We start from the raw sequence: 21,597 nt of genomic DNA, 5'->3' as shown, positions 1-21,597 counted from the left end.
TCCAAGGGGTACTTTGAAGGTAACCCGAACGACCAGGGACTGAGTCGCAAGCACATTGTGGAAGGTACGAAGGCCTCGCTCAAGAGACTGCAACTTGACTATGTGGACGTCATCTTCTGCCACCGATCGGAGCCTTACACGCCCATTGAGGAGGCCGTTCGAGCCATGAACTATGTGATCCAGCAAGGTTGGGCCTTCTACTGGGGGACGAGTCAGTGGTCAGCGGCCGACTTCATCGAGGCCTGCGAGATTGCTGATCGTCTGGGACTCATCCGTCCTATCGTCGAGCAACCTGAGTATAACCTGTTGGAACGTAGCAAGGTGGAGCTGGAATACGCACCGTTGTATGACAAATACGGACTCGGACTCACGACGTGGTCACCGTTGTCCTTCGGGATTCTCACGGGTAAATACAGCGCTGTTGCGTCTGGTGCTACTACACGCATGGACGTTGCATGGATAAAGGAGTCCATCCCTGATTTCGACGACCGGGTGGCCAAAGCGGACAGTTTAAAACCTGTAGCTGAGGAATTGGGCTGCTCCATGGCTCAACTGGCCATCGCTTGGTGTCTGTCGAACGAGAACGTGTCGACCGTGATGATCGGTGCTAGTTCGACGGAGCAACTCAAGCAGAACTTGAAGGCTCTGGACGTGGTCGCTAAGATGACGCCGGAGATCAAGAACAAGATCGAAGCGGTGATCCCCATTAACGCCAAGAAGCCTGCAGCGGACTGGCTGTCGAATGTACGTGCGCGCCACTTGTGAGACAGAAGCCTAAAGAGCATAAGGTAGCGAGATACCACGAACCGAACACCGTCCTGCATTTTGGCATAACATGAACGAGATATACACACTTACATCACTGCTTCCTCTTAGCGTAGAGCCCGACGGGTCTTGCGTCTGCTCTTGCCTCTCTTGGACGAGTTGAAGTCGTCTCCACCTGACACGCGGATGATGGCTCGACGGCAGCGGTAGAGTAGGTAGAACAGAGTCCCCATCAGTAGTGCTAGTGCCACGAAGAAGAGAATGAGACCGATTGGGTTTGGTACCAGCTCAAAGAGCGTCAACAGGACGTTAATGAGTGGTCCAGCGAACAGCACGAGCAGTATGAAAAGCGTGCAGAGGAAGAACGAGGCGAAGGCGCGGTAGTACTTGGGTCCCATCAACGCCTCCAGCACATAGCAAGGGTTCCACATAGCCGAGAGATGAAGACGATCAGCAGGTTCAGGCAGGAACGGGAAGTTGTTGGGCTCTCCACGACCTAATCCAGCAGCTCGCACGTCTGCTAAATGCTTCGGTAGGATCTCCACTGACACCAACAACTCACCTGCGCGGATACGGTCGCCTGTGTGCGAGTCACGGGTTGTCATTGTGAGCCAACTGGCGTCTTCGGGGTCTTCTCCCATGCCGAGACGGTGCATGAACGACTTGACCAGTGACTCGGCATTCTCCATGTCGGCATCCACGTCTTCTGATTCGGTTTCTTCGTCGTCATCAATGTCAGCACCTTCCCTAGACAGCAACGGCTTCTTGTCACTTCCTTGTCCTTCCTCGGAGATAGAGATGACTACTTCATCACGAGGCGAACTGAAGCGGGCATCCTCCGTGGCAGAGTATCCTGAGCGACGTGAAGCTCCTTCATATGGCATACTCTCACTACCGCGGATGCGAACTGGCTTCGGTTTGGCGAACACATTGACCGCCTGCTTGGTCTTGAACGCCGTCTTGAGAAACGACGTCAAGTCCACCACTGCATCCGCAAGACAATCATCGTAAACCACGTCGCGATCCCACATCTGGAAGTGCAGATAGCCACGATCTGCCTCCTTCTCGGGATCCAGCGGCAACTCGACGTCAAACTTCATGCGCCAGTTGAAAGACGCACGACCATGTTTCGCTCGCCAGTGGGTATCCGTGCTCTGGGATTTATCATCGCGATTCTGCAGCCAGCACTTCACAAACAGGTCGCTTAGATCCGTGAAGTCTCCAGCCGTGACGTTCTTTGCCTTGTACACGATAACGCGCACTTCGAACACCTGTGGAGGAGGCAGCGAGATATCGAGCGGTCTCACGACGTTCATCTCCGCCCCAGTCAGAATATCAACCCACAGTCGAACACTTCCTTGTGGGAGGGTACTAGAAGGGGCGAACAGCGGACGAACTTCCAAAGGTTTACGACGTTCAGCTCTCTCTGGAGACAACCCGAGCTCTTGCCACTTCGCATCGAACCATCGGTCCTCTAGATCGATGAGTGTAGCACCAACAAAGTCGTCGCCATCCACTGTACTCCCCACTGCAGTACTCAACGCCTTACTTAATCCAGTCGGTAGCGTCGGAATCGCGAAGAAATCGTAGTCGAATAGCTCTAGTTTCAACTCGGATGCACCCGGTAGATCCGCCTTGAACTCGTACATTTTGTGGAACTTGGGAGTCAAAGTCTCTGGCTGGTAATTGTCCCGGTCGTTGAACATTTGTTCGCGACGTCGACCGTCTCCGAGACTCACGCGAAGATACGGATCACAACGGTTGTTCGCGTCCTTCGGGTGCAAATTCAGAGCGTCCAACACGTACACGCGAACGAGATATGGCTGTGGATTGAGGAACTGGTCCAAGTCGAACAGAGGAGGATCATCGCGAGACTTGAGGACACGCACGATGCCTTTGAACTTTCCGACGGGACGGTACGTGTCGGCAGAGTGTTCGTTTGAATTACATCCGTCTTGTGACGACGTGGCGCCACGGAACAGAGCATACGTCTCGAACGGAGACTTGAGTGTGTCTTCCAGTTCCCCCTCGACAATCTCGCGCTGGTGCATGTAGTGTGGCAACTCGTCGTCGTCCTCGTCATAGATACCAAAGCTCCCAGACGAGCACATCCCAGCTATCCCGATCTTTTTCGTCTTGATTTGAGTCTTCCCAGCCGCGGCACTCGGAGATCTTGAGGTCAAAACATCAGAGGGGACTGTCCCCGGGAATGTGGATAGATCGTCTTCATAGTCCACATACGGGTTGTTTCCATGCGCAACGTTCTTGCTGCTCTCTTCAATGTACAGAGGATTCGGTTCTCCATTCGAGAGCGGCATCTTCTTGCCCAAGTCCACGGAGCAGACACCAATCACTGGTTTGTAGAAGCCACCAAGCAATTGATCGTACACTGTGATGTTGAGTCTCGGAGCGAATAGCGAGTCCAGCGGCATCTTCACGGGGACGACAATTCTCTGCAAGAAGTTCGGGTTACGGCTACTCGGCTTGGACGACGGGTTTGTGAACTTTGGCTGGTTCGTTTTAGTGATTTCCCCCACTTCAAACTTCGCAAACGGCGTGTTAATAGGCATAAAGCCTGTGGGTTGCAGTCCACGGCATCCCAGACACATGATCTCGATAAAAGCTTCTTCTGCAGGAGGACGAATCGACTCGGGAGGCTCCACAATAACACCCGGTGTGTCTTTCTTGATGAGATCGAAGGACAAGAGCAACTCGCCTTGAGTATCTCCTGGCTTCTCGTAGTAAATCGGATACCACTTCGGACGAGGCGCTGAGTATTCACCACTGGCACGAATCTTGGAATACTCGGACGACGACATCTGTGGGAAGTCTACCAGACTGAATTTCAGGCCGCCAACATAATCATCTGCATCGTAACGATCCCAATCATACACTTGCAGCGATACTTTGGGTAGAAACCGCTCGTTCTGCGGCAATTCAACGTCTAGGACGACCGTCTCATAGAAGCACGGGTCTCGCGTTGACATACGCGTGCTGACTTGACCCTCGGAGCCGACGCAAGCCACCTTCACGTACGGATCCAAGAGACCGTCGTAGTCGGTTGATGGCAGGCATTTCCCTTGGAAAACATGGATGAAGAGCACGTACTTCATGTACTGCACCGTCGTGCTCGCGTACTTCCGCCACTGCTGCGCTACTTCCTCTTCTTTGCGTCCTTTTTGTTCAGCGTCTTCAAGACGCAAGTTCATCAGTACATTGCCCGTAAAGTCATGGTCTCGGAGTTCATCCAGCACTTTATCCTCGTTCAGTACAACCCAGTGAGGTAGCTCAATGGTTTTTAACGCCTCGGGATCTTGGCAAAACAAATCTTGGGCTTTGAAGCGAGCGAAGCAGATGCAGCGCGACTCGTTCATCGTCTTGCGTACGAGGTGGACGAAAATATCGGGAACTTGGTCGAGATCCGCTGGAAGTTCGACGTCCATGATGTCGATGTACTGGTTAAAGTGGCAAATTCCGGACACATTGTGAGCCCGCGAGCTCTCCACGCAATGACGACCCATCGAAATCTTGAGAGACATCCGCGTGTTTCGGTTCCAGTTGGTTTTGCTCGTGAACACAGGGATTTCAGTTCCGTAAAACAGTGCGGCGCGTAGTGTATACCGCTTCATGCTCGGCGAGATGGACGTGTTCAGCAGGTTTCGTACGTGCGCTTCATCGTTCACTGATTGCAGACCGTCTTCAACACGTAGTGACAGCAACATACGTCCGCGATACGTGCTGGCGTGAGCTGGGTGGTTCTGCATCAATTGGAGCGGAGCGGACACGGTATCATACCCCACTGGAGGACCGTATAAGTTCGCCCAGATGTGCTTGAACTGGTTGGGATAGCGCTGCACTTGTTTGAACGAGAAGGGCTGCAGGATGTTTGCAACGAGCTGGTCGGCTGTAGTCATGTCCCAATCCCACATTGAGATGAAAATGTTGTCGCTCATGGTTGGCAAAAGAACGGGGAACCACAGCTCCTGATTGAACGGGACGGCCAAGTTCTCACTTCCTTTCACTGTCACCTTCTTGGTTTCCAACACGTCCTGGCCAGCGAAGTACGCTCGAACGTAGCCGTCGATTCCTCCATGCATCATCATGCTGTAGTCCATATCGGGCAGTTCTTCAGCTCGATAGATCGTTATCACCAGGAAACTGAGCTTCTGAGTCACACGCGGTGGTACGAGAACCATCGAGTTGATATCTGCCTTCGACTTGACCAAGTGCTCGTCCGGGTCTTTGTCTTCTGCTGGATCGTATAGTTTCATCTTATCTTCAGGACCAAGTACGACTAATGAAAGCCTGTGATACAGAACACAATGTCAGTAAAACTCGGCCAATGAGCTCAAAAACACTAGACATGAACTTACAGGACGTAGCCTTGGATACTGTCGCTGTTGGTTGTCCCGCTACCGACCAGAGCCACCCATTTCCGCTTCAATTCATGGTCTGGCTGGAAGTACACGTACGGAATATCCACCGAGAAGAAGCCGATGAGGTCATCGAGTGCTCGAGATATAGCGGATCGATTCGCTGATGAGCCAGGGCCATCGGCGTCGAATACAGATATCTTGATGCTTCCTTGCTGGACAGTCTCTTTGTCTAGCTTCCTGAAGTTGAAGTAGAGACACTCGTCAAAGACACATGACAGCTGCTTCTGCTTCACCACCGTGTGTTGGCGCTGGCCTAGACACTCAACCGACAAGACCGGATCGCACAGACCATTGGCGTCCATTGGCTTCAAATCGCGCACTTCAATAATCCGCACTCGGATCTGATAATCACCAGACAAAAACTGCACATTGGACAGCTCTGTCAGCATTTTTTGACGCTCTTCTTCTCGCTGCTTACGTTGAGCTTCGGCTTCCTCTCGTCTTGCATCGACATCATCGTCATCTCCATCATTAACGTCTTCGTTCGTGTCTTCACTGGGGTTTCCATCATTCCCACCTTCGTCGTCGACAACATCAGAGCTTCCTGGTCGACGTAAGCCTCGACCACTCGGAACTTCAGTGACGTTATCAATCTCGCCTTGCTCCAAGCTGCTGATCTCCTGGTCGATATACTGCATTTCAATAGCCAGACAGATCTTGCCGTTGCCGTATTTCATCTTGCGTTGTGGACTGATGTCGCTGGGTAAGTCCTTGTCCTTGGATTCCGGTTGCTGCTCCAAAGCGAGCCAGAACGTCTGCTTCTCTCCTTGGAAACGCTTGGTAAACTCCTCCAGATCAATGACACATCGTCCCATAAAGTCGCTCGTGAGTAGATCGCTGTCTTCCATTGTCAATTCCAGCAGCTGCTTCTCCCCAGGAGATATTGCAAAGTAAAATCTCTGTCGCCACGAAGGATGAAGCGTCTGCTGCTGCGTTTTCGTGCGTTGTGACTGGTTCTTGGTGCACGAAACACGTACGTACGGGTCGCTCGTAGCCTCAATGCCCGTGCCATCACAGGCGAGTAACCCCATTGCCTCCAGAATCGTCACCACATAGAAATTCGGAGGTTTTGAAGGCCCCTCTTTCTCCTCTTCCATAATCGAGGTGGTAGGTGTGTCTACTACAGGCTTCTCGTCAGTTTTAGCAGGCACAGCACTGGTCTTAGCAGGCACAGCACTGGTCTTAGGGGAAACTGGAGCAGATAGCTTTTTGGGTGACGCTGGCTTCTTCTGCGGCGTCTCTCCACCTTCTTTCCGTGGTGGTGCCATGAATTTAGGCTCGTATGTTGCCTCCACGGTCAATTCACCGCATTCCTACAGCAACAGTCAGCGTACACTCAATTAGGTACGAATATTGGGCTCCTCACCTTCCCTGCGGCGTCCAGCAGCGTCAACTTGTGCGTCGTCTACAGTAACAACACGGAGTTTTGGTCAGTACATTAACTCTGGTAGCCCGTATCCTTCTATCTTACCTGCGTATCTGGTGTCAGAGTCTCGATCTGTAGCGACGCGCTGCCCAGTAGTACGTCCCGCCCGCGCGCGTTAAGTCCAAAGACCTTGAAGTTGACAGCGTCACCTAGTGGTTTCTTGACGCCGAACGTGAAGTTTTGCGTCCACTCGGGAGTTGTCGTCTTGGCCTTGGCGGCGGTACGCAGCACCACATCGCCGCACTGCGCCTGGCAGTCTGTACTCAGAGTTAGAGAGCTACAGACACAAAACAGAGCTGCTGGAGAGCTACATACAAGGATCGAAGGCCGCGTCACCACCCGCTTGCGCCTCTCCGACGCCCGTGGCGCCCACCACCACGAGCCGAACGCGCGGAGTCTCCACCTCAGCCATTGTAAGTGATCTTCTGCAATGCGGAAAGATCGCTGATTTCCTTTGACCATCACTCCTCTCTTTCGTTGATTGGTCAAATTTGTTCTTGAAGTATTTAGCCAATCAACGTAAAAGAGGAGTGACGGTGAATTTTGATGTGCAAGTGGTGTAGGCGGTCAATAGAACGATGCGTCTGCTGCTTGTGCTCGTGGCGCTGCTGGGAGTCGTCTTCGCCGCGGACCTGAAGCTGCAGCTGGATGCGGATCAGCCAGTCACCGTGACACTAGCGGACGGAACTACGCGGGAGCTGACGGCCGCCGAGTTTGAGACGCTGGCCAAAGAGCGCGCGGAGGAACAGGCCACTCTACAGTCCAACGACGACGCTGAGGCTGTTGAGTGGCAGCGTCAGGAACTGGACGAGATCCAGGCGAAGGATCCACAGTTTGCACTGCTCATCGACTTGGCAAAGCGCGCCTTCCAGGAGATCCAGCGCCACGGGTACGCGCAGGGCTACGCTCTAGCGGGCTTCAGCGAACAGGAGGCGAAGCAGATTTCGACCGACTACTACGCGGAGCTGGTGCTGCGCGCCAAGAAAGACCCAAAAAGCGGCGTGGCTGCCAAGACAGGTACAGGGACTAGGAAACTCGAGAAGGAGGGAGAGGAGACGCCGCTCAGCTACGAGGTGCAGTTGCTACTGGATGCCGAGAGTACGTTGTTGTAGACTGGAGGAATGGCTTGGCTGTTTGACTTACGTGTTGCTGGCCGATAACAGAGCGCTTTTCGGTGGTTGCGGCCTGGGAACTGAGTGAGAAGGAACCTCCGCGAGGACAGAAACGGAAGCGGGTGATGCGGCTGTCCATCCAGCCGACTGCAGCTTTGCTGGAGCGTGAGGCCAAGCGAGACCGTAGTAAGCCTGCAGTGGCGACATGGCTACTGGCCGGAGGAATGGCTATGGTCGCGGCGGGCGTGCTCGTCATGTACAACACGCGTAATCCTATCCCTGCTCCGAAGCCACGACGCCGCTCCAGCGACGTGTGGGAGCTCGTCGATGAGAATGACAAGCCAATCAAAACGGACAAGACCGAGAAGACCAACAAGTCGGACAAGAAGAACGACTAGCGCTGTGCGTAACGCGCACCATGTGGGGGAGAAGTGCAAAGGTTTGAGACGGAGTGTGTCTGTTGTTACAAAATGCAATGCCCGTTAAAGGATCCTGCTGTGTAGCAGCTTGTCACGCTTGGCTAGTCGCTGGCTGCACTGCAACATGCGACCTCACAACGCAATCTAACGAATTTAGCCATTACACTCGCAGTAGACACGGCTGCAGCTCCAATCGCAGGAGCGAGTCTTCAAGGACGAAAGAGAAGACGAAATTTCCGGCATCGAGAACTTCTTCACACCTCGTCGCATGGATCTGGTTTTTACCGTTTGGAAGAGCTCTTGAGTATATCGGGCAGCAGACGTGGAGAATGTGTATGTGTGGAGCTTCTGCCACCGCCTGCCCGGTGGTCAAGTACGTGGCAGGTGCCACCGTCATTTTCGCTTCCAAAACAGCTGCTAGTCTGGCTCTTGCTGATTGGCTGATGCGATTTGCCTCTTTTCTGCCAATAATATGAAATTCTCCACGCCATACTTAGTGCAAGTGTTGCGCTAAATCAGACGCAGTGGGTCGCCCAGCCAGTCAGTCGCAGTATCGATTCCTACCTGGACGTAGTGCGTCACTATGGCGACATTAAGCGTGCTGATCACGGGCTTCGGCGTCGTACGCGATGGCGCACAGCCTGACTGCGTGGTACTTCTGTGTGTGCTCTATTGATTGCGACCTCTCTGGGCGCTCACGGGTCTGTGGTTGTGCAGGTTTTTATGGGCACAGTACAGCAAGGCGGCGGCAGTTCGTGGACGATCTACCGGCCGTTTGAGACCTTCCAGCGGCTCGGCCAGCAGCTCGCCATGATCTTCGGTCAAGCGGTACCTGCCTGTCCGCCGCGCATGTTCGACGTGCGCTTCCCAGACTCGCTGGAGAAGGCGCGAGTTGATCTGAGTATGTGGATGATGCAGCTACTGCAACACCCGCCCATCTACCAGTCGCATGTATTCGTGGACTTTGTCAGCGCCGACGCCAATATGCCTCCTCCAGGCCTGCAGAGTGCGGCTCAGGCAGCAGCACGCAACATCGGAGACCTCGATATGGACGAGATGTTTGGCTCCACTACAGACGACGACCCACGCTCGCACGACGAGCTGCACGACGATGATGTAGGTGCAATTGACTGCGAATACAGTGGGTGTTATTCTAACTGGGTTTTATATATTGCAGATGTTCCAGTTCGACTATAACACGGACATGTCGGGCGCTGGACTGGACCAGCAGACGCTGCTGGAGGAGACGCAGATGCAACACGAGCAACAAGTTCAAGAGCAGAAGAAACGCAGTGAGAAGGTCACACTGGAGGATTTCGTCATGATTAAAGTCATCGGCAAGGGCAGTTTCGGCAAGGTTTTACTAGTCCGTAAGCGTGATACGGGTCTTATCTACGCTATGAAGGTCTTGAGGAAGGAGAACATTATCAAACGTAATCAAGTGGAGCACACACGTACCGAGCGTCACGTTCTGGGCTATGTGCGTCATCCGTTCATCGTGGGACTCAACTACGCCTTCCAGACGTCCGAGAAATTGTACTTTGTTCTCGACTACTGCGCTGGAGGCGAGCTGTTCTTCCACTTGGGCAAAGTACAGCGGTTCCCGGAACACCGTGCTCGCTTCTACGCTGCCGAGATCACGCTGGCGATTGAATACGTGCACAATTTGGACGTCATCTACCGCGATTTGAAGCCGGAGAACGTCTTGCTGGACGAGAACGGACACATCCGTCTCACGGACTTCGGACTGTCCAAGGAAGGCATCCAGGACGATTTCTCGGGCGCCAATTCCTTCTGTGGCACGCCCGAATACCTCGCACCCGAGATTTTAAACCGCTCAGGCCACGGTCGAGCTGTGGACTGGTGGTCTCTGGGAGCTTTACTGTACGAGATGCTCACGGGTCTGCCACCGTTCTACTGCCGCGACCGTGACCGTCTGTTCGAGAAGATTCGTAAGGGCGATCTCAGCTTCCCAAAGTATCTATCGCCCAACGCCAAGGACCTGCTCAAGAGGCTACTGGAACGCGACCCGACTCGACGTCTGGGAACGGGCCCGACGGACGCCGGAGAGATCAAGAACCACCCGTTTTTCGCAGAGATCAAGTGGGACGCGCTGGCTACAGGCCAATTGCCGCCTCCATGGCGTCCGACGTTCTCGGGTGCACTTGACACGTCCCAGTTCGACCGCGAGTTCACGGATATGCCCGTGGTGAGCCCGGATAACAATGTGCGCGGCATGGCGATGGCTATGGGACGACGACCGGCCAATGGCGACGCGTACGGCAGCAGTCTCACAGGCAACGACCCGTTCAAGGGCTTCACGTACACTGAGGATTCGTATCTACAGGACGGACTACCAGGTCGCAGTCCAGCGCGAGGTAGTGGGCGTGTGCGGCACCACAACATGTAGCCATGTTGGAAGACTGAAAAAGATGAAGCGGGAGTCTATAACAGAGGCGAAGGGGTATTTCCAGTCGGGTAACAAGACATTGAGACACCCTCAAGACACTGTAGGGGACAGGAAAAACACAAAAGGGTATGTACATATATTCGCTGAAACTTCCGGTGCTAACGTGAATTTAGAGAAAAGGTTTTGAGCACTGAGGCAGGCTCCAAGCTTGGCCCACTCACTTGATCGTCTCGATATGTTTTAGGACTGCAAAGAGCCGTTGATAGAGTTCCGGTGAGTCACTATCAAAGCTTGTTCCAGCCATGTGGTTCTTCTGGACGTGATGGACATTCCAGACTCCGTGTTGCAGCTTCGGATCACTTGGATTGAGCTCATCTGGATGCAAATCCACAGCTTTTCTCTTGGTAGTTGAAGCTGTCGTGACGTCTTCAAGTGAGACGGATGAAGATGTGGACGCTGTCGAGTCACTGTCGCTCTCGGATGAATCCGAAGCCCACGGTCGCAGCATCGAGTGGAGATTTACAGCACCGTCATTGTCACCCCAGAGTTCTCGATCAAAGCCGTTAAAGATCAAGTGAAGTGTACGAACATGTCGTCGCATGACTAGCAGGAGCATGTAAAGAGAAGGAATCGACGCGTAGTCCAGAGCTCGAACTCGACGATAAAGAACTGGGATCAATACGCACAACGCCAGTGTCGACAGTACCGTGTCTCCTAATGTGAAGATGAAGACGAGAACTATCAGAGCAATCTCGACTATTGGCAGTGTAACGTGGCTGGAAGTCGCCACTGCAACGAGGAAGATCTTGTCCATGTGGATCAGTCGAGCATTGCGTTTTCTACGCTCTCGAGGCAGTAGGTTGAACACCGCGAGGTCCGTGGAGCCGTTGATGCGGCCGTAGGGCGACAGGATCTCGCGGAAGGTGTTGACGCACTGCCATTGTGGCATTTTGAAGTCAAACACTTGACGAAGTATGGGCCAGTCGGTGTGCAGCTTGAACCAAACACCCAACGCAGCGCCGATAAAGTGACCGAGAGAATATGGTATCATTTGCAAGTCATGCAGTCCGAAGAGATGTGTTATTGTCGAGCCTGTGAGCGGCCCAGCGATGGAGATTAAGCTCACTACCCAACGATGGTCACTGCCGATGTTGAAGAAGTCGGCGCTTATTAACTGGTATAATTCCAGTGCAGTGGTGGCCCCGAAGCTGTGGCCTATTAAGTGGACGGGGTTGGCTGCACTCCAGTTGGGATGCAATGGGTTCTTGTACGTACCTCCGAATCGGTTGTGTCCAGCTTGAAGACTGTGGGCTTCTCCGTAGTCAACTCGACCTCCGTACAACTGGTAGAAGGCTTCACAAGCTCGATCGTGGTCGGAGGATAAGGCTCCGACATCGACCATGAGATGGTTCTGGTTCATTTTGTTTAGTGCTTGCTCCGGCCAATACGGAGACCATGAATTCCATAGTGGACGCGTTTTGCCATACCCGAAGACGCCGTGGATCAACACTACAGGACATTTCGTGGTGGTCGATGACATTTGGTATTGCTTGATGCTAGAAGGACGGCGAAAGATTGAGAATGACCTGGAAAGCGGTCGGCCACTACTGTAGCAGGAATGTTTGCATTGTCGGATCCGATTAGAGTCCGTCCGAATCCCATAGAATTCGATTACACGGTAAAGATAGGCTAGATATGGCTGCCTTGCCAGTACACAGATATCTGAGTGGAGTGTTGTGCACTAACTCTTTTTTACTAAGCATTTTTTTTAGTATCTACCGTACTTCGTCTACTCACTATGAAGACTATCTTGGCTTTGGTTTCGACTGAAGACCCATAGTGTTCTTGTTTTCTGATGGTAAGCCTGATATTCACTGTGAACAGACAAATTCTTTTGTTCTGAATCGGCATCGCTGTGCTCAATTCGTGTGAAGAGATCTCTGTATAACTCACGAGCATCGTCGTCCCAATACGTTCCGGCAAAGTGATTAGCTCGAACACTCCACGAGTACCAGCGACCCTTTTCCAGTCGAGTTGGCGGTTGCTTGACAGTTTTCTTCAAGTTTGGATGCCACGGTTCTCGCATCGAATGTGTATTGACACAATCATCGTTCAGTATCCAATCGTGAGAATCACAACCAGGAACTACAGGCGGCAGAGCTCTAGCGTGACGGTGGTTAATCCACTTAAAAACATCCAAAATCGGCATCACTGCATTCATCCGTCTCACTTTGTGCAGCAAGTAAACAGCCGACAAGACCCGCACAAACTGAATTTTTGTGAAAAAATCTCGCCACGCTCGAAATTCTCCATGACGACAAATTAACATTACCAATAGAGACAACACCATGCCATCTCGAATAGGAGAAGCTTTAATCTTGGACGAGGACACAATAGTCAGTAAGTGTAGCTTGTCCAAGTACTCGAGTCGAGCGTTGCGTTTGATCGTGATGGTATAATATCGTGCACTCCCAAGTCCTTGGACTCGTTCACCGGTCCATTCACAACCAACATATCCATCATCGATACGTTACTCCATTGATCCCAGTGCACGTCACAAGCTGGTTTGAGTACTGGAAAAGCTTGATAAAGCTTGAACCACAGCACAAAGGCGACGTACACAAGATAAATCGGACTTCCTCGACGCATTTAACCGTTAACAACACCGACCATATGCGCCATTGTGGCCCCTGTAAGTGTCCAGCAATTGATACGATACTTTTTACCCACCGATAGTCACTGCCCACCTTGAAGTAATCATCACATAGCAACTGGTACAACACAAGAGCTGCCTACCAACTGAATCGGATTGGATTCATTCCAACGCGAATGTAACGACGTATTATACGTGTCTCCAAAACGTTCATGTCCAGTTTCTCGACTGTGTTGCTCACCGTAGTCAACTTGGCCACTATAGAGCTGGTAGAAAGCTTCACATGCTCGGTCGTGGTTGGAAGTCAGCGGTCCAACAAGTAGCACAATGTGGTTCTCGTTGAGTTCGTTTAGAACCTTCTCAGGCCAATACGACGCCCAACGGTTCCACATCGAACGCATCTTGCCAAAGCCAAATATGCCGTGAATGAACACGACAGGGAACTTTGTAGTAGTCGAGCGGGGCGTCATGGCAAATTATCAAGTGATAAAATGTTGTTGGGGAGGTCAACTACTGTCGGCGCTGTCCCATGATGTCGGATTTTTCAACATGTTGAAAATTAAATATTTTCATGTACAACATGAAAAGTGTCAAGATGTGGTAATTTCAACATGGAAAAATGATGTTGTATTATGCAACATGTAATATGCTGTAATTATGTTATCAGCTGTAGAACGGAGCAGTGGTGTGGCGGTTTGTTTGATGGCATACGCCACTGGTTTTGGAGTCCTCTCGTTCGTACTCCTTGCTCATCAACGTGAATAAACTCTTGTACAGATCGGCTGCGTTGCTGTCCCAGTATGTTCCAGCGAGGTGGTTGCTGTCCACACGGTATACATACCATCGTCCCTTTTCAAAGCGTTTGGCTCCGTGAGTCTGCTGTTCGTCGTCCGTATCTCGATTGAAGCCATCGATGGAGATGTGAGACTCGCAACGTGCCAACGCCGTGTCTTTCAACGACGAAGAAGACGACGTCGCTGGAAGAGAAGGAGCAGGCGGAGTCAAGTCGTTGCTGCTGAGCGCTCTCTCCATCTCTTGAGGCTTAGGAAACCACGGTCTTAACATGGAGCGGATGTTCACGACGCCGTCGTTGTGCTCCCAACTGCCTGCTTCAAAGCCGTCGAAGATCATCGGGAGACTGCGAGCACGACGTCGAATGAGCCACTTGAGGCCGTACATGGACGGCATCTTGGACACGTCGAGTTTCTTGAGTTTAAACCACAAGTAGCACACGACCAAGAAACTAGCAAAGGCTCGAAACCCGCGACGTCGAGCCAATCCAGGCCACCACTTTGGAAATTTATTCCAACGCAGTAGTACCAACACGGCAAGCGCCATACCTTCACCGAATGGACGATACACCGTCTTAGGTGACGTGGTGATACTCAGTAAATGCAGCTTGTCCATGTTCTGCAGTTGAGCGTTGCGTGAGATGCGATACTCTGGTATCGTGCCATGCACCACGAGATCTCCCGACGAGGTGACGGGTCCATTGGCAACCAGAAGGTCTTTAAGTGAGTATTTGTTCCATTGGTCCATGCGGAGATCCGCTGCGTTCTTGAGGATCGGGAACTTCCAGTACAACTGGATCCACGCGCCAAACACGATGGACATCAAGTGAACGATCCCCCCAGGCACCACTCTACTGGTCTCCATACCGATCATATGGGTCAAGGTTGAGCCTGTCAAAGGCCCAGCGATGCATGTGATACTAGCAATCCACTTGTGCGAACTGCCGACTTGAAAGAAATCCGTACTTAGCAACTGGAACAGCTCGATGGCCGTGGTGGACCCGAAACTGTGACCCAGTAAGTGTACGGGGTTGTCTTCGCTCCAATTGGGGTGTAGGGGATTGTCGAACATCTCTCCATAGCGATCGTGGCCTAAAAAATAAATAATTGTCAGTTTCTAATGCAAATTTCGAGCTTTTCAACCACGTACCTGTGTCATTTGAGTGTTGTTCTCCGTAGTCCACTCGGCCCCCGACCAATTGGTAAAAAACTTCACAGGCGCGATCGTGGTCTGAGGATACGCTGCCTACGTCTACGAGCAAATGGTTGGGATTGATACGATTGAGCTCCCGCTCGGGCCAGTACGGAACCCAGTGACCCCACAACGGCCGCTGCTTTCCGAAGCCGAACACACCTGTATACAACACAAGATAAAGGTTTAAAGACTGTACCAATGTATTAGATGGAGTTATCGCGATCTTGCCGTGGATGAGGACGACGGGGAACTTGGTGCGGGCGCTCATTCGGGCTGTGGAGTGAGGCGTCGGGCGACCCAACGCGAACGGCGAATTTTCACTTCAACGTGCAAGTCCGACGTGATGCCCAATCACCGTCGAGAACTGAAATCTCTACTTCTCCAAAAATAAATGAAAAATATACTTTGATTAATTAGAAAAAAAATCTAATGAAGAGCACTTCTGGCATGCTACTCAAATAATGACGTTCGGTGCTTGAGTATACTCCGTTGCTGGGGTTTGGCACGAAGGTTCGCCGTGAATAGGCGTATCTTGCGACTTGTGATAAGAGAACTTGTACCCATCCGGAATCTCCACCTTGTGATACTTCTTCTTGATGGCAGGGAGAATCAACGTTAACGCAAAGAGAAGTGCATAATTAAAAATCTCATCTTGGTCCTTGAATACTGCCTCCTGAACAACCAATCCTTCAACGAGTCCAACTCCGAGTCCCGCCCAAATGACGTACGCTTCGTATTCGCTTGAATCTTTTCCATACTTGCGGGCCAGACAAGTAGCAATGACGAAACTTGCCATAAGAGCGGTTACTAGAAAGTAAAAGTGCTCGATCTCGAAGAACTGCGCTGCGATCATCTGTGCCGAAGTAAAATCTGCAAAGTTTTTGATCCACACTCTCGCACCTTTTTTTGTCGTTTGGATTAGCGTGGCTTGAGAGAATTCAATCACGGCGCTAAGGAACTCGCAGGTGAACAAACACATTCCGACTTCGAGTTCCTCATTAGTTTTTAGTTTCATCATTCTCGCTCTGTAGGCAATGATAGGCGAGATAACCATGACCGAAATTTTGACAACTTGGCTCAACCCGAGCATATAGGCACGGCGCCCCATTTCTTTGATACAATTTTTGGAATGCCAGCAACACATGACGATCTTCACCGTCACCGTGAAACTCAACGCAATGGTGAGTGCATACCAATTAAAAAACGAGTCCAATGAAGAATCAGACTCGTAGCCGTCCGAAGACCCCACTCGCTGGCCGTTTATTTGCATTGATTCAATCTGGAAGATAGCCACCGCAACCATGCCCGCTGACCAGGCACTCAGCCAAATGAGAGCAAACTCGAGAGCGCGAAACCCACAGCACATGATTGAGACGAAGCGTGTTTCACCAACAGATGAACGATGTGGTTTGGTTGGAGACGGCGGATTGAAAAGTGAGGTTCGTGAACCTCCAGCTGAGATAACGCAAACAGCTCCAGACTCACTTGTAGTTACAAGTCTATCATTCATGTGGAATGCAGTGCCTAACCAACAAAGGACAGGCGACAACGTAACCAGCACAACCTAGTTGGGCAAGCACAGTTTCCAATCCATTGGTGGACCCTAGTGGAGACACAAGAAAACAGAAGTTACCAACTTCAGTTCAGAGATTTGCGGAAGGCTTACGTTTGCACCCGTGTGTTAATTATTTTAATGATTTAAAATATCATCTGCGTAGGGTTGTTTGCGGAAGAAACGAGTTAACTACGTCCAGCCATTTGAACCCTTTTGAATCCTAAACTGCTGGACTTCTTGATAATCCTAAACTCCAAGGCAAACAAGTTTAGGGAAATGAGATGGATAGATTCAAACCGGTTCAATCGGCTACAGGAATCGCTCCAGTACTAGTGATTCCTTTTTCTTCTTCTTATAAGCGTTCCAAAAACACGTAACCTGGATCAGAATGGACGCTGCTGCTCGGTCCTCACGTATCCGGACATTGAGATGCTGAAGCCAAAGAGACACAGCATGCAATCGAAGTTTGGAATTTTCCTAGGTGGAATAAGAAAATATTGATCGCTCTTCACGTCAACGCTGTCGAAAACGTCTTCGATGTGCTTCACAATGTCGATATAGAATGGAGAAATGGTATCCATTGGCTGAAGTCAACATGACTCATGGGTCCTGACAATTACTAAGATTCACTTTTCCGTAGTAATGAGTCGTTGATACCATCGCAAGATAGCTTTTCATGCCGATCTCGTGCTTTCCTGTACCAACACGCTGTAACCCGCTTCCGTATTAAGCTAAAGAATTGCGCTGCAATCCTGATAACCTTTCCAGTGCGCTATCTGCTTTCGAAAAGCAATTCTAAAAAATGAAGAAGCCAGACTAATCTATCTCGCTCGTGGCACCACGTCGTCGTAATTTACGATGACTCGTAATATATATCGGCATCTGATGCAGTTTGAAAAATACAGGGAAGAATTTCACTGCTTCATTATCAGCATCCACTCCCTCGGTATAAACACTGGTGGGATCTCCTGTCTCAAATTAAGCGCGTATTAATGAAAAAACCACCTGTTTCAAACGTGACAAGTCATTGAAACAAGGTTATCCGCCCCAAAACCCACAACGGAAAACTACCAGTTACAATTTACACTACCTGTAGCAACATGTTGCTGCCACGTTGCTATTGTAATGCAAGCACCATCATTACATGCCGTCGAGTCGCGACTATTGAACACCTGCTGGCATGCATGGTACGGTTGTTTTCGCGTGCCGTGTGACTCCTTGGATTATCCAAATTGGATATCCACCTTCGTCCTCTTTTTTGTCTGCCAATCACAGTCCTCTAAAGTGGATTATCAACCAATAGTATGCCTTCCAACTCGTACTTAGCCGAGTTTTGACCCGTTACCGTGCCATTATCATGTTCATTCCCTTCTCTACCAAGGGCCAGTCGAGAACTGACCGCCATGGACACTCCAATGCACGCGATTAACGAGTCCAGCCTCCTCCTGGGCAACGCCACGGGCGACGCACAGGTGCTGGGGCTGCCTCTTAACTGGGTGGAGACCCACCGCGCTTCCAGTCTGCTCATCGCCTTCGCCTGCTGTGTAATGGCGACTCTTCTGAGTGTCTACAACATTGTGCAGCACTTGGCGCACTACTCACGGCCGCAGCTACAGCGCTACATTGTGCGCATTTTGGTGATCGTACCAGTCTACGCGATGGGTTCTCTGCTGTCGCTCATGTTCGTGAACCAGGCGCTGTACTTCGACTCAATCCGCGACTGCTACGAGGCCTTTGTGGTGTATTCCTTCTTGGCGCTCGTGCTGAGCTTCGCAGGCGGAGAGTCCGTCTGTGTCTTGAAGATGCAGAGCGAGCCCGATATCCGCCACCCGTGGCCTATTAACCGCTGCTTTGACCCGCTTGGACGCGACGGTAGACTCCTGAGACTGTGCAAGCGCGCCACAATCCAGTTCGTCTTCATCAAGCCCATCTTCGCAGCGCTGTCGCTGCTCATGTTGGCGTGTGGCAAGTACCACACACTGGCCTACCAATTGATTCTCGCCGTGGTGTACAACATCTCGTATTCTCTCGCTCTCTATGGCTTGTACATCTTCTACCTCGCCACGAGACACATCCTGCAGCCATTTAACCCCGTGCTCAAGTTCTTTGCCGTCAAGAGCGTCGTGTTCCTCACCTTCTGGCAGAACAGTCTACTGGATTTCATCCCAGGCATCACGAACGAACAGACTTTCGCCTGGAAGGACTTTATCCTGTGCGTCGAGATGGTATTCTTCGCCTTCGTCCACTTACTGGCCTTCAACTCGAATCAATTCAAGAAAAATCTGGACCGACTACCGGATTCCGAAGTGCTGAATAACATGAAGGAGGTGCTGAGCCTCTCGGATATTCTAGCAGACGCCTACCACAACTTCATGCCGTCCTACAAAGACTACATGTTGCAGCGAGGAGGCGAGTCCACTGGCCGTGCTCGCAAAGGCCACAGCTCAACCGGCTTTGGAGACGCTTCGTCGTCTGAAGGCAGTCCGACGCCGATGGCGCATAACAACGCGCGTGTACCGCGTTTTGTCATTGATGACGAAGACGACGACGAGATGGAGGTGATCGATCTCGAGTCGAACGCCAGTACCGTAACAACATCGGCTGAATTATCTACCAAGGATAAACTACCGGAGCTTAGGTTGCCGGAGAGGAAGGAGGCAGACAGCAGCGAGACTGGAGCGGACGTTATTATGGCTAACCCACAAGATGATGACCAAGCTAAGGCTGTTGAAGACGCTGCCCTCGAGGAAGGTGTCAGTAACCAGCGACCAGCAGATGATGCCGCACCGGTAGAGACGCCGACGCGGCAACGATCCAATAGCTCCCCAACTGCTGCTAGTGCTCATGAACGCACGCGACACAGCGAGGAGAGCGCAACTCTATAGACAATTAAACTTCTAGCTAGTATTATCGTATCGTACGTATTGTATTGACACCGCCCAATACAAAAAAAAGAATTGTGAGTACATTCCTCTGCATGGCGTTGAATCAGATGCTTTTTATCATCAAGCACGACCGCCGAGAAAGAAGGCCACTACGCAAGCGACTAGAGAAATGCTAGTTGCAATGCATAAATACGCTTAGAGTCGAGCAACAGCAGCAACGTGCTGTGAGCCGTTTGCCCAGCGGCTTCAACAACTGCAAGTTGCAATGAAGCTGCTCGAAGTCAACACCCGCGCATGATCCCACTGGAATTGGAAACTCCAGTAAACCAATCGGATTAGCAGACTAGAATTCGATGAACCAATCACATCGTGTCCCTCGAATTTGAAACTTGATCCTTGACGTCGCCGACGTAAGCTGCCGTTTTTCTGCGTGCGTCATCTGCACGATAGGACGGATACCGGCGGTCTGAGCATCGCCGGCGTCGCGCTTCTCTCATTCTCGCTTTTACCACCGCACGCACACCCACTTCAATCACCCTCTCCGCCTCCAAGCAGCAATGGGCACCGACATCCATAAGATCCACGTCGCTAACCCCGTCGTCGAACTCGACGGCGACGAGATGACGCGCATCATCTGGAAGGACATCCGCGAGAAGCTCATCCTGCCTTTCGTAGACCTCCAGATCGAGTACTACGACCTGGGACTCGAGCACCGTGACGCCACTAACGACGAAGTGACGCTCGAAGCTGCGCGTGCCATCAAGAAACACAACGTGGGCATTAAGTGCGCCACCATCACGCCCGACGAGGCGCGCGTCGAGGAATTCGGGCTCAAGAAGATGTGGCTCAGTCCCAACGGCACTCTGCGCAATGAACTGGGCGGCACGGTCTTCCGCGAGCCCATCGTGTGCAAGAATATCCCTAAGCTTGTGCCTGGTTGGAAGGAACCTATCATCATCGGTCGTCACGCCTTTGGAGACCAGTACAAAGCCATCGACTTCGTGGCCAATGAGCCTGGTACGTTCAAACTCACGTTCACACCCGCACGCAGCGGCGCTGAGCCCGAGGAATATCACGTATACGATTTTAAAGGCTCCGACGGCGGCGTGGGCATGGGTATGTACAATACTGCCGAGTCCATTACGGGCTTTGCCAAGTCGTGCTTCGAGTATGCGCTGGAGCGCAAGATGCCGCTGTATATGAGCACCAAAAACACAATCCTTAAACGCTACGATGGCCGCTTCAAGGACATTTTCCAGGCCATGTATGAGAAGTCGTACGAGGCGCAGTTTAAGGCCGCAGGGATCTGGTACGAGCACCGCCTGATCGACGATATGGTGGCGCAGTGCCTTAAGTCCAAGGGCGGCTTCGTCTGGGCTTGCAAGAACTATGACGGTGACGTGCAGTCCGATATCTTGGCGCAGGGCTTTGGTTCGCTTGGGCTTATGACCAGTGTGTTGCTCACTCCCGACGGCAAGACGCTGGAGGCGGAGGCCGCACACGGCACAGTTACGCGCCACTACCGCGTACACCAGAAAGGAGGCGAGACGAGCACTAACTCCATCGCCAGTATCTTCGCGTGGACGCGAGGGCTGCTGCATCGCGCCAAGCTGGACAACAATGATCAGCTCAAGCTCTTCTGCCAGGAGCTGGAGGCCTGCATCATCGAGAGCGTGGAAGCCGGCCAGATGACCAAGGACCTGGCGCTGCTCATCCACGGCGACGACATGAAGCGCGAGCACTATCTCGACACGTTCCAGTTCATCGACACCATCGCCAATAACCTACGCGCACGTCTGGCCGTCAACCCCCGCTTCCAAGGTTAAGCTTTAGCATACCGTAAATAATCAATTGAATGCCACTTCAACAATCACAATAGTGAAACGCAATGTTTACGTTCAGCCGAGCCAACATGGGTACACAGTCAAAGTGTCACTATTGAGAGGTGCC

General features: G+C 51.7%; 10 protein-coding genes across 16 annotated transcripts in view; 5 read left to right on the top strand and 5 right to left on the bottom strand.

Annotated features, from left to right (window-relative positions):
* PPTG_00384 (hypothetical protein) overlaps positions 1-7,204 on the bottom strand; it is a 10,731-nt gene extending 3,527 nt beyond the window's left edge. The window contains exons 1-5 of one of the 6 annotated variants that reach the window (XM_008891774.1): positions 6,943-7,116; positions 6,673-6,884; positions 6,568-6,606; positions 5,139-6,514; positions 518-5,070 (exon numbers count right to left, since the gene is read on the bottom strand). In XM_008891774.1, coding sequence (XP_008890022.1) covers positions 873-5,070; positions 5,139-6,514; positions 6,568-6,606; positions 6,673-6,884; positions 6,943-7,039 — 5,922 coding nt within the window. In that variant the 5' untranslated portion in view covers positions 7,040-7,116 and the 3' untranslated portion in view covers positions 518-872. Of the gene's footprint in view, positions 1-485; positions 5,071-5,138 lie in introns of those variants that run through there. The other 5 variants (XM_008891771.1, XM_008891772.1, XM_008891769.1 and 2 more) reach the window with 5 other exon arrangements.
* On the top strand, positions 166-850 carry PPTG_00385 (hypothetical protein; the record flags this gene model as incomplete). Its single annotated transcript, XM_008891775.1, has 1 exon — positions 166-850. One exon carries the CDS (start codon positions 166-168, stop codon positions 763-765), a length of 600 nt encoding a protein of 199 aa, XP_008890023.1. The 3' UTR covers positions 766-850.
* Position 7,205: 1 nt separating the features above from the next.
* On the top strand, positions 7,206-8,137 carry PPTG_00383 (hypothetical protein; the record flags this gene model as incomplete). The annotated part of the gene is made up of 2 exons (XM_008891768.1): positions 7,206-7,725; positions 7,791-8,137. 2 exons carry the CDS (start codon positions 7,206-7,208, stop codon positions 8,135-8,137), a joined length of 867 nt encoding a protein of 288 aa, XP_008890016.1.
* A 604-nt stretch (positions 8,138-8,741) lies between these two features.
* Positions 8,742-10,568, top strand: PPTG_00381 (AGC protein kinase; the record flags this gene model as incomplete). The annotated part of the gene is made up of 3 exons (XM_008891766.1): positions 8,742-8,810; positions 8,876-9,274; positions 9,336-10,568. The coding sequence occupies 3 exons, from the start codon at positions 8,742-8,744 to the stop codon at positions 10,566-10,568; spliced, it is 1,701 nt and encodes a 566-aa protein (XP_008890014.1).
* A 217-nt stretch (positions 10,569-10,785) lies between these two features.
* On the bottom strand, positions 10,786-12,136 carry PPTG_00382 (hypothetical protein; the record flags this gene model as incomplete). The annotated part of the gene is made up of 1 exon (XM_008891767.1): positions 10,786-12,136. The coding sequence occupies exon 1, from the start codon at positions 12,106-12,108 to the stop codon at positions 10,786-10,788; it is 1,323 nt and encodes a 440-aa protein (XP_008890015.1). The 5' UTR covers positions 12,109-12,136.
* Positions 12,137-12,634: 498 nt separating this feature from the next.
* On the bottom strand, positions 12,635-13,691 carry PPTG_00380 (hypothetical protein; the record flags this gene model as incomplete). The annotated part of the gene is made up of 1 exon (XM_008891765.1): positions 12,635-13,691. The coding sequence occupies one exon, from the start codon at positions 13,689-13,691 to the stop codon at positions 13,329-13,331; it is 363 nt and encodes a 120-aa protein (XP_008890013.1). The 3' UTR covers positions 12,635-13,328.
* A 128-nt stretch (positions 13,692-13,819) lies between these two features.
* PPTG_00379 lies at positions 13,820-15,577 on the bottom strand. Of its 2 annotated transcripts, XM_008891764.1 has the most exons (3): positions 15,436-15,577; positions 15,163-15,366; positions 13,820-15,104 (listed from the first exon to the last, which is right to left on the bottom strand). In XM_008891764.1, the coding sequence occupies exons 1-3, from the start codon at positions 15,473-15,475 to the stop codon at positions 13,885-13,887; spliced, it is 1,464 nt and encodes a 487-aa protein (XP_008890012.1). In that variant the 5' UTR covers positions 15,476-15,577; the 3' UTR covers positions 13,820-13,884. The 2 variants fall into 2 exon arrangements, with proteins under 2 accessions (XP_008890012.1, XP_008890011.1); XM_008891763.1 differs by having other exon boundaries at positions 13,834-15,104; positions 15,163-15,577.
* Positions 15,578-15,661: 84 nt separating this feature from the next.
* PPTG_00378 (hypothetical protein) lies at positions 15,662-16,573 on the bottom strand (the record flags this gene model as incomplete). The annotated part of the gene is made up of 1 exon (XM_008891762.1): positions 15,662-16,573. The coding sequence occupies one exon, from the start codon at positions 16,571-16,573 to the stop codon at positions 15,662-15,664; it is 912 nt and encodes a 303-aa protein (XP_008890010.1).
* Positions 16,574-18,133: 1,560 nt separating this feature from the next.
* On the top strand, positions 18,134-19,746 carry PPTG_00377 (hypothetical protein). Its single transcript, XM_008891761.1, has one exon. The coding sequence runs from the start codon at positions 18,166-18,168 to the stop codon at positions 19,645-19,647; it is 1,482 nt and encodes a 493-aa protein (XP_008890009.1). The 5' UTR covers positions 18,134-18,165; the 3' UTR covers positions 19,648-19,746.
* Positions 19,747-20,073: 327 nt separating this feature from the next.
* Positions 20,074-21,551, top strand: PPTG_00376 (isocitrate dehydrogenase [NADP], mitochondrial). The gene has a single exon (XM_008891760.1). The coding sequence runs from the start codon at positions 20,205-20,207 to the stop codon at positions 21,471-21,473; it is 1,269 nt and encodes a 422-aa protein (XP_008890008.1). The 5' UTR covers positions 20,074-20,204; the 3' UTR covers positions 21,474-21,551.
* The last annotated feature ends 46 nt before the right edge of the window (positions 21,552-21,597 follow it).

Source organism: Phytophthora parasitica (assembly GCF_000247585.1).
Source record: "Phytophthora parasitica INRA-310 unplaced genomic scaffold supercont2.1, whole genome shotgun sequence".
Classification (NCBI taxonomy): Eukaryota; Oomycota; class Peronosporomycetes; order Peronosporales; family Peronosporaceae; genus Phytophthora; species Phytophthora nicotianae.
The sequence above is the reverse complement of the archived record's forward strand: the minus strand, read 5'-3'. Positions and strand labels throughout refer to the sequence as shown.